The sequence below is a fragment of the Daucus carota genome, chromosome 4 (genome assembly GCF_001625215.2).
Source record: "Daucus carota subsp. sativus chromosome 4, DH1 v3.0, whole genome shotgun sequence".
Lineage (NCBI taxonomy): Eukaryota > Viridiplantae > Streptophyta > Magnoliopsida > Apiales > Apiaceae > Daucus > Daucus carota.
In genome coordinates, this window is record NC_030384.2 from 30,839,038 (window position 1) to 30,850,018 (window position 10,981).

Genomic DNA, 10,981 nt, shown 5'->3' on the forward strand with positions numbered 1-10,981 from the left:
TGACACTCATCTTGGTGCCTCTTGTTATTTGATCCTCTTGACCCCCTTCATGTTCTTTCTCGGGAGGTTTGGTTGACTCGTCTTCAAAATCCCTTATTTGATTTAGTGTTGGATTGTATCCAAGAGGTTGCATCTCCCTCTCAGATTCAATTCTCCACCAACTTGAACTTCTCATAGCGGAAGTCATGAACTCACATTGATAGATCCCTTAAGATCATTGAAGCTCTGATACCATTTGTTGGTTTTTTAATATACAAGAGGGAGAGAGATGTAATATATTAGGTGGAAGCTTATAGGATAGACATGGAAACTTATATTTTTATTAATCAAAAGACTTTTTATATAGAGCTCACATCAAACAAATAAGCATGATTAGTGCCACTCATATAGCCTAATCAATTACAAATATTTCTCCAATCAATCAACATTAAAACAAAATCAACTAATTAATATTTCAATTACAATTTTGAATCATAATTTCAACAGTTACTATAGTATTACAGTATTGATCAACCGAGCATGTACAATCTTCTGAGAACCCATCTATTCACGCACCCATCTTATCATACAATGATTCAAAATCTCAAAATCCGACAAGCGGATCGAAATCACGAACTCTGGTAAGCGGGCGGAGGACTGACCATGATCCAAATACCGAACTATATTCAAAAGATGTACTTGCTCACAGAAAATAGTCAAGAGAAGAAAACTGTGTCTTCATTAAAAAGTTGTTTGTTTCTCTGAGTTTTCATAAATTTTGTGTGGACAAAAGTCCACTGTACCACCAAACTACAAACTTGTTAAATATAAGCTTGCATAGCAACAGCAAGTAATCAGAATATACTTAAGGATTAAATTAATGCCATGCATAATGCATTTAACATTGAAAATAAGATCTTCTTCCTTCACTGCCACCTAATATTGATATTTCATTGACTATTTCCTGCTTCGATTATAACTAGTGATTAATCTTTCAGTTAATTAGGTTCTCAGTACCATATGCATATTTGTATCTTGTAAGAAGACCATCTATGAACATATATATCTTTCAGGCAAGCTTGTATTAGTTGTGTTTGCTTAAGTAGTCATTTTCTCGAAAAAGCGATGGACAACTCCATTGTTGCCAGAAGTTTTAGCCAGCATTGGCGGAAGAAGATGAGACGGGGAGCTTTTTTTGGTGGTTTGGTTCTTGGATTCTTCATTTGCATATACTTCACACCTTATCAAGGCCCTTTACCCTTTGGTAAGTATATTATGTGTACGATTCAAATGTAGTATTGCTTTTTGTAGTTTTTGTAGCTAAGATATAGCGAGCATTTTTGAACATTTTAGAATTGAGCCCTCCTACCCCCATTGATTATTTTTCAATAAAATTTCTATCTGTGTATTTGATTGATGTGTGCATCTTGTTCTTCTCCGGGCATTCGTACAGAATGAGAAGGGTTAATAGTATATTCTGTGTTTAGGTACTTTTTCGAATTCAATGCATTTGCGGAAGAACATGGACGTTGGAATTTTTACATTAATGTCGGTTTAAGAACTTGGATTTCATCAAATCCTGCATTTGATCAAATGACATCTTTGGATACACAAAAAAAAATTGGATTTGAAATCCGGAACATTCAAATGCTAGTATAAAATTGAGAATATGAAATTACATCTCAAACCATGTCATTTGAAATCCAAACTTTAAAATGAAATACATGTTCCCAAACACAATCTAATTAAATTTGATCATTTCCAGAAAAATATTTAATATGGGCACCAGATATATTTTTAACTTATTCTGTTCCATTATGATTTATGTATGCAGTAGGCTAATGATGGATGACTCTTCTCATCTGATCTGAAAACAGAGTATTACACAGAGGCTAATTAACTTTGATGTTGCTTGTAATTTTAAAGGGGCAGACGTGACTACTCCTGTGAAGTCCCGGATAGTTTGCAATTTTACAGAACCGGAATCAGATTTTTGTGAGATGCATGGAGATATAAGGATTCTTGGCAACTCGTCAACAATTTTCTTTCCTCATTTTAGCGTAGCAGATATGTTTACAAAGAACAATTGGCCAAGAATAAAGCCTTATGCAAGGAAGACTGATGAAGGTGCACTGGAGCGTGTGCGACAATTCAGATTTTCTCAAGAAATGCCCAGATGTACACAAAATCACAGAGTTCCGGCTATATTATTCTCCATAGGAGGATACACAGGAAACTACTACCACAGCTTCAGTGATGTGGTTATTCCATTATATACTACTTCCCGGAAATTTAATGGTCAAGTACAATTTCTTCTAGCAGACATGAAAGTTTTTTGGACTGCAAAGTTTCAAGTAGTGTTAAAGAAGTTGTCAAATTATGAGGCGATTGACATAGATAAAGAAGAAGGAGTGCATTGCTTCCCAAGCATGATAATTGGTCTCAAAAAGTATAAGGAGCTGAGTATTGATCCACTGACATCACCAGATTATTCAGTGACGAATTTCAGGGAGTTCTTAAGAAGTTCGTACTATTTGAAGAGGGAATATGCCATTAGATTAGGCTCGAAAGAGAAGAGAAGACCGAGGATGCTAATTATTTCAAGGACAAGAACGAGAAAATTAATGAATGAGCATGAGCTTGTTACAATGGCGCAAAAGTTAGGGTTCGATGTTGTTCTTGCAGAGGCCAGCTCAAATATATCAGAATTTTCACAGTTGGTGAATTCTTGTGATGTGCTGATGGGAGTACATGGTGCTGGCCTAACAAATATTGTTTTTCTTCCCAATAATGCTGTTTTCATCCAAGTGTTACCAATACCATTTGGTGATATCGAATGGATTGCTAGAACTACTTTTGGAGATCCTTCAAAAACTATGAACTTGAGGTACCTGGAATATAAGATTAGTGAAAAAGAGAGCTCTCTGATACAAAAGTACCCGCTTGATCATGAAGTCTTCAAGAACCCACCCTTAGTTGCACAAAAGGGTTGGTCTTACTTTAAGTCTATCTATTTGGAAAATCAAAATCTAAAACTTGATGTTCTTAGGTTTAAAACAACTTTGTTGGAAGCTCTTCAGATGTTAAGCATGTAAAGGTTATCTTGAAAGAAATCTTGCAGAGAGTTGTCTGCACTTAAAAATGTGTCAAAAAATATTATTTTGTAAGTTGAATAATAAGCCAAAAGTTTACCGACTGAGGGAAAACTAGACTAAACATTGATTTCTATTACAATCTCATCATATGAAAAAGATTCAACTTCTAACATTTGAGCTACATCCCCCGGGAGGCAATTAAGAAACTAAGGTTGTGTTAACTCGGATGGAATAGAACGAGGAATGATGAAGTTTGTACTCTTATTTTTACTCTTACTTGAGGAGATTGCGGAAGACGTGTGTAATTTCAGTCCTTTCATTGCATTACAAACAAGAAACAACTGAACCAGAATTTTAACTCAATGCCCCATTCCAGTTGCTCACCATTTTCCCTACAATCTTCATCATAGAAAACTTAGATTCAATCGTGTTCATTCAGTATTCTCTCATACATTCTTCTTTCTTCATAAAAAAAATTTCACATGAAGTGAACACAACCTAAGTGATACAAACAAATGTATAAACTCTATGGCTCTCCTGAATCAGAAATCTTCACTACATTAATCTTTGGGAGCATGAATGGTCCATTGAGACTGTCATGAGCTGATTTAGTTATACTATTTTCCTGAACTACTGGTAACTCGGTATTGAGTTTACTTGGTTCTTCACTTGTTAAGATTTGATCATCTTTGCTCTTTCCCCACACCACTGAGTAAAGGCCAATGACTATGACACAAGCTCCGAGCAAGCTGAGATACACGATACTCATTAGTTCTTCAGAGTTACACATCAAATATAACATTATTTTTACTTAAATTAGACTCATTCGATTGTTACCTTCCAAGATGGACTTGCTCTGATAATAAGATGGCACCGAGAATTGCAGTAATTATCATTGACAGAGGGGTGAAAGCTGTCACAAAGACCGGACCCTTTACTTTGTTCACATAACCCTGCACATAATACGCGATTCCAGAGCAAACCACTCCCTGAACAAAAAATTCAAATTATTCATTTCATAATGATTAACATTTGAAAACCTATGTAGATGTATGTAACTCACAGAATAAGCAGCAGCTAGAAGTCTGAAATCGAAAGCAATAGCCCAGGCAGTCATGTCACGTTCCATGACAAGAGCGACAATGCCACCTTCTACCATCCCCATAAAACATACTAAACTTGTTAATGACAGCTCCGCAGGGTACTCCTTTAATGTGATTGACTGCAATTCATCCAAACAAATTATCAAGTGATTGCATGAGCTCACAATCAAATTAAGTTGTGTAAGTGCACAGTACGTAGCTAGTAAAGGACCTTTGTGTGTGTGCACCGGTGAGTATTATTGTTAATTACTGAGTGATAAAATCAACTTACTTGAACAATAAAGAAAGCAGACCAACCAACGCAACAGAGAAGTAGCATTAGTGTTCCAGCGGCCCAATGCTGAGCAGAGGATGTAGCACTAGAGTTTTGGTGGCCAGATCCAGGGGAGTAGCCAAAGATATCGACTACAGGACCTTTGTACAAAGTCATTAACATTGCTCCAGAAACTGTAAGTGATGTTCCAATAACCTTCGCTAGCCCGGGTTTTTGTTTCAAGTTAACTCTTTCCATCCTACACATTTGATTGTTGTTACATCACAAAAAAATTAGTGCTAAATAGTGCTCTGTTGCTAAATATAATATCTAGTCCTGTGTCACATATGTATTTGTAATTCTAATATACAAATCAATGAGACTCTTTTAATGAGAGAATTTCAAACTAGACAGCATGCATGCAGAAACAAACCTGAAAAGGATTGCCATAACAAAGGTAAGAGCTGGGATGACATTGTTGGTGGCAGATGCAAATGTTGCAGAGGTGAACTTCATCCCCACATAGTACAAATTCTGGTCTATTACTGGCCTGAAATCAAGAATTATAATTTATGGCACGAGTTTAGAATCAGAAGGTGCAAATCATTTAAGCATGTAATGTTAATGCATGCAGTTCTTCGAGATAGTTTAGAGCATTACTCTAGTAATCCCAGGAGCATTACTTTGAGAAACACCGAAACTGTCAACTTTGGCCGTATTTTCCTACAGATTATGGAAACTAGAGTGTTAAAGGCATGCAATACAAACACATGAAAGACAAGGAGATTTTAGCTGAAGTATATTAGGAAGAAACCTTTCAAGAACAAAAGCAAATGGAGCAATAGCTAACGTGGCAAGCAGATGACGATAGACCACAAGCACCCAATGACTCATGCCTTTCTGCATTGCAATCATGACAATGATAAACATTCCTGCAAATCCAAACTGCAAAAACACCATAGCCAAGTATGGCTTTATCTTCATCAGCATGCTGTTCATCTGTGCTATAGCAACCATGATTAGCTAGATAGCTCTGATATGCAATAACTTGGTAGAAACAAGTGAAAACTTATGGATTTGAAAGCTTTGAATCACCCTCTATTTATAACAACAAAAGTGCTGCAAAGTGCAAAGTAAGCTATGCTTTTCTTAATTAAACAGGGGACCCGAGGATCAATATTCCTATCTAGGCTTGCCACACAAAAAAACACTAATCCTGTAGTGGCATATGGTGCAACGATACGCGGCCACAGATACTCAGAGGTGACTTTAATTGCTGAAACATTGAACTTGTTATTACTTTTGGTGCAACATGTTGGCCAAGACATTGAATTTGCTATAGCAAACTCCTAAATAAGATGAATGTAAGATGATGAGTGGTAGGCCTTGCAGGTCCGGTGCTGGATCATAGCAGTAAGTGCACCTGCACATGGCTTATAAGGGCACCAAAAAATCTTTATGAGCTTTGTGGTAGACCTCTCTTGGTTTGACTGTTTTTTCACCAAAAAAATCAAATACATAGGTCAAATAATAACTACTCAGACGGTTTAGCGTCTACCTAATATTCAGTCGCTTCTTACTGAAAGATCTGTTGAACTTTTCTAATTTTTCCAATTTTAAGAAACATATTAACTTCTAGGGAACTGGTGATGACTCTGTGGAAGTCCCAACTAGTTCTGACTTGGCCTTCCAGAGTCCCACAAGAAAGTTCAAATGGAAACATGATATGATGCATGGCAGGCTTCAAAGCTCGCGCTATCATGGTTCTGAGCTTTTAAAAGAGGCTTAAACTTGAGGTTTAATGGAAATTTAAAGTATTAACGACATTACCAAAAACATAATATCTGAATCTTTTTTAGATGATAATTATTATCCTTTTTGAGGTATCATGTATGGATTACAGGGTGTTGAAGTTCAAGTCTCATAGAAAGTATAGTGCAAGTTTTCATAGTTGAATGCATCTAAAAAATATCTATTCACATAAATATCTTGAGATTAAGTGTGGTTGTGAAAAAACCATCATGGCAATGTATGAAAAGTTATGAAAATGAACCATTTTGTGTGGGATATTATCCTGATATTATTCTGTAAACATAATAATGGAGCAAACTTGATGAATATGCTTTTGAAGGTACAGTATGAATAAATTCTATTCAGAAACATTTTATGTAGTCCAAGGATGGCTTGGTTAAATGAACGGATGAATCTTTTTGGTCTTTTAGTGGAACCGAAAACATCTGCATCAATTTTGGTAATGGTTCCAGATTTTTGACATAAAAAAGCAACGACGCGAGTTCTTTTATTGCATCGACTCTCAGATGACGTTTGGCAAAGACTTTCTCCTGCGAAAGAATGTAGTACATGTATGAGTGCAGGGTTGTTGATAGGGACGGAGAGATCAGAGATGGTTCAAGTGGCCTATGCATTAGTACTGACAGAAACTGACCTCTGATCAGAGAAAGAATGAGGAAGATCTTTAGGCGCAAACAGAAGAACAGAAGATAGTACGTAGAGTAGTCTATAGGGAAGTTGTTCATGCAGAAAATTGCAAGAAAATGGTCTGGACTGAAATACCCGAAGGGACCGCAATTTCAGAAAATTAGGACCGAACCGGACCGAAATAATTCGGTCGGTTCGGTTTTTCGGTTTCGGTTCAGTTTTGCTCAGCCCTAACGACGCCTTTTAAACATCTTTATTATTAGTGTATCTTGCTTGCAATTATTAAAGTCCACTCAAGAAACACAAAATTAAGAATGTAATTATAGAAATAATCATTAGTGGTGCACAGTTGTAGAAGTACAATACATGAAGCCTCAAAATCTGACAACCTGGTCATGCCAACTGACCATTTGAAACAGTAAAAAGCCTAAAACAACTTAGAAATGGGCTCCTCATTTGGATTATATTTTAATCAAAAGAATAATGGAAAGACACTGATGTTTAGATTTACATGTATGTACTGAGAGTATCTCAGACATGAGACAGCAAGTCATCCATTTGAATTCTTTTGTTTGATCAAGGGATGTCTGTCACTCCAACAGCACATTCTTCAGCTTGTCTCTCCACAGGATCAAGAAGATGCTTTGTGAGCGTATCTTCCTTTAAACTGTTTTCCACCCTGGTTTCCTCACTTTTACCCCATAGAACTGTGTAGAGACCGATCACAATCAGAATTGCCCCCATGATTCTGCAGTCAAGAACTTGGCAGGTTAGATATATCAGAGAATACATGCATGTACTACATGGAAGTAATAATGAAGTGATCAGACCACCAAACTATATCCTTGGGAAATAAAACCTAACAAATGGTACTGTAAAATCGTGTAGCATAAAGCATTTAGTTCAAGCTTAGCCTTCCATCATTGCAATGAAATTAAGACGGTTTCATGAAATGTATGCAGAACCTACTGTAACTTCCCACATGAATACGTATCCCAAGTGTCAAATTTGACAAATTTAAGAAAATGTTGCACTTTTTGCTCAAAATAAAGTGTATGAGTGTCTATACGCATGTCAGAATTTGTACTGAATTGTAAATATGAACATGAGCATACCCTCCAGAGTATAACTGATCACCAAGAACTATAAATGCCATAATAGCAACTAAAACGGTTTGCACTGGTTGGAAGATGGCAACGAAAACTGGACCTCCTTTGTAAATGCACCATGTTTGGAGAGAAATGACTACTCCAGAGGCAACAATACCCTAAACAAAACACAATATAGTAATTTATTAAGAACGTGTATACATTCAAATGAACAATACACACGTATATGATGTTGCAAAAGCACTTACAGCATATAAGATTGTAAATATCTCCTCCCCTGACTTGATTTGCCAATTCTTGGGATCCCTTTCGAAAAATGCTGCTATTATTAAGAACTGAATCAGTCCAAAAAAGCATGTAAATGATGTCAGTGATAGTTTAGCTGGATACTTCTTCACCACTGGAGCCTGGAAAATTAGAGAGACAATAGCTTAACAAATGTATCTTAGCATAGAGTGGTTATATGTGCATACACAAAGATATAAATTTTTAAGTTCAACTTGTAAAAGAGAAAAAAAAATATTAATGATATAGGAGAGTGAACTATTTGTAATCAGGTTAAATACCTGAAACACCATCCAACCAGCCCATGATAAGCAGTGTCCAAGAATGTATATACAACCCCACGTATAGTTCTGCGTTTTATTGGCTAGGGAATGAACTTCTAGTGGTTGCTGCGACTGCTGGTTGTGTAGCAGAGGAGGACCTTTATACAGGGTAATGATAGTTGCACCTCCTACGCTAGCAATTGTTCCAAGAATTTTGGCCAATCCATCCCTCCTCAAAATGTTAACCTTTTCTATTCTGGAAACAACCATCACAAATAAAGGAATTAATACAAAAACATATTCCCGGAACTAGCTCTTTTCTGTATACAACATTTCATGTGTTCATATTTGTTCTATTTTCTTACATATAATATTACCTTAAAGCAGAAGCCATGACAAAGGTTATTGCAGGCACAGAGTTTTGCATAGCAGATGCCAACGTTGGGGATGCATAGTACAATCCCAAGATATAAAATCCTTGATTTGCAGTAATTCTGATTATGGAAGGAATAAAAAGTATCAGTTAATAAACGGAAATGACTATGACACAGCTAGCTAAAGTGATGTTGCTGCAATCTAGCTTACCCAACAAGTGCCAGCAAGAAAAACTGAACCAGTAAGGAAAACGTAAGAGGTGGCCTTTGATCCCTGAAAACTCAAAGAACGCATAGTAAGAACTTGAAATTTCCAAATATCCTTTCACAAAAAAATAGTTCCAAGTATATTTTTATTGAATACTAGTTCTAATCATGTAAATTAACAGATGTGAAGAACGTACTTCTCATAGAAATAAGCGAAAGGGCCTAGCAAGAGCAATGCAATGATGTTCCTATAGATTGGATAAACAACTTTGCTAACACCAATGTTAAGTGCAACTCGAGAGACAATGTGAAACCCTGCATAGCAACACTGCAAAGTAAGCAATGCTATGAGAAGCTTCATTTTATCCGAAAAGAACATATGTTTCCCCATTCTTAAGATTCTCCCTTTTCTCTCTTCTTACTCTTGCACTTACAGTTTTGAAGTCTATACAAACACAAGACAGTGACTGCTATTTATAGAAGAACTGTACATCAATCATTTTCCTTCTAAAAAAAATTAATGCATAATTAGGTGCCAATACTATGGACAGAAACAAAATTGTTGATAAGTCATCTCAAGTCCATGTTAAGTTTAAAGTTGAAGGACCATGTTGTTCATTATTAGTACTTGGGGGACTCTTCTGCAAATAACTTCTTACATAAAAACATATGGAAAAGAACTGGCTTGTTTGCAACTTTGCTAATGATTTGCTAATCATATGTTTGAAATAATTAAATTTGATTGTTGACTAAAATTTGAACTCTGTGTAGGAGACAAATTGGAGGTAAAGCATGTTGTCCAGGCAGCTATGGCATATGATGAAAGACAGACTTCTTCTATTCATTGATTATGGCACAATCTTTCTCCCAAAATATATTACTTTTTGTTGGGTCTGACCATTATATATAATCACCAAACTAATATCACAGGCCACTTGAGATTAATTGTAATCATCTTCCATTAATATATAATTAGTGTTAAGCAGACACATGAGATTTTTTTGATTTTGTTTTGAACTTGTATACCAATGCCACCAGAATTTGGTACTAGCTTTTACCCTTTATTTCACGTTGCATAAATTTTTTTGGAAAATTATCTCATCTCCAAGACTACAAGAACCACATTCCAAAAAAAGTTTAACTATTATAAACTGCGTAAGATGAGTCGACTCTGTTTATCCAACTGCAAATATGTTAAACAAATTTCCGAAAAAGAAGCCGAAAATGATAATTCAAAGGCCAAAGATAAATGAAACACTTAGAATTAGTTTAAACATCTTCATCATCACTAACCTAACGAAAATCATAACTACTTAGATTTTGATGGTGTAACATCTCGTGATCATAATTGAGTCACAGGGGGAGCAAACTTGCTTCCCAAAAGAATAAATAAAGCTGAAAAATTGGGTAGCAATCAGAGATATCATGTGTCCTTCCAATGATTTTGCATATAATTGATTAGATGAAGTTTATAATAAGGAACCGAAACACATGATGATAAGCTATATAGATACCATTTGTATATGTTGGCAATGCTAGATGAGCTGAAAGATGCCATGCCACCGAGACCAGACCGCGATGAACATTGTATCTACAACTTCGTCATTGTATATATGTAGGAATTATAGCTGCAACTATAATGTTTCCTATCAACCCCAAGTATATGGCACAGTAACTGAAATTAATAAAATTACGAAGATATTCTATCTTTCCAGTCCCTATAAAAGACTGCTTGTTGCAGCCCCATTTGGCAATAGAAAATAAACTGCAATAATTTACTAATATGCTATGATTCATGCACTTAACAGAGTCTGATTACTGTATCACTGAGTGTCAGAATATAAATGGCAACTTGTTAGGAATTTGCCGTATTC

At 35.9% G+C, this 10,981-nt stretch overlaps 3 protein-coding genes across 3 annotated transcripts; 1 reads left to right on the forward strand and 2 right to left on the reverse strand.

Moving 5' to 3' along the window:
* Nucleotides 1-962: 962 nt before the first annotated feature.
* Nucleotides 963-3,176, forward strand: LOC108217216 (alpha-1,3-arabinosyltransferase XAT3-like). The gene is made up of 2 exons (XM_017390059.2): nt 963-1,243; nt 1,906-3,176. The coding sequence occupies exons 1-2, from the start codon at nt 1,105-1,107 to the stop codon at nt 3,072-3,074; spliced, it is 1,308 nt and encodes a 435-aa protein (XP_017245548.2). The 5' UTR covers nt 963-1,104; the 3' UTR covers nt 3,075-3,176.
* A 196-nt stretch (nt 3,177-3,372) lies between these two features.
* LOC108217595 (WAT1-related protein At1g21890) lies at nt 3,373-5,516 on the reverse strand. Its single transcript, XM_017390433.2, has 7 exons — nt 5,245-5,516; nt 5,091-5,153; nt 4,864-4,980; nt 4,449-4,689; nt 4,138-4,296; nt 3,912-4,063; nt 3,373-3,823 (listed from the first exon to the last, which is right to left on the reverse strand). The coding sequence occupies exons 1-7, from the start codon at nt 5,445-5,447 to the stop codon at nt 3,601-3,603; spliced, it is 1,158 nt and encodes a 385-aa protein (XP_017245922.1). The 5' UTR covers nt 5,448-5,516; the 3' UTR covers nt 3,373-3,600.
* A 1,657-nt stretch (nt 5,517-7,173) lies between these two features.
* LOC108218109 (WAT1-related protein At3g18200) lies at nt 7,174-10,149 on the reverse strand. The gene is made up of 7 exons (XM_017391032.2): nt 9,305-10,149; nt 9,112-9,174; nt 8,904-9,020; nt 8,545-8,782; nt 8,227-8,385; nt 7,985-8,136; nt 7,174-7,617 (listed from the first exon to the last, which is right to left on the reverse strand). Exons 1-7 carry the CDS (start codon nt 9,496-9,498, stop codon nt 7,446-7,448), a joined length of 1,095 nt encoding a protein of 364 aa, XP_017246521.1. The 5' UTR covers nt 9,499-10,149; the 3' UTR covers nt 7,174-7,445.
* Between the last annotated feature and the right edge of the window lie 832 nt (nt 10,150-10,981).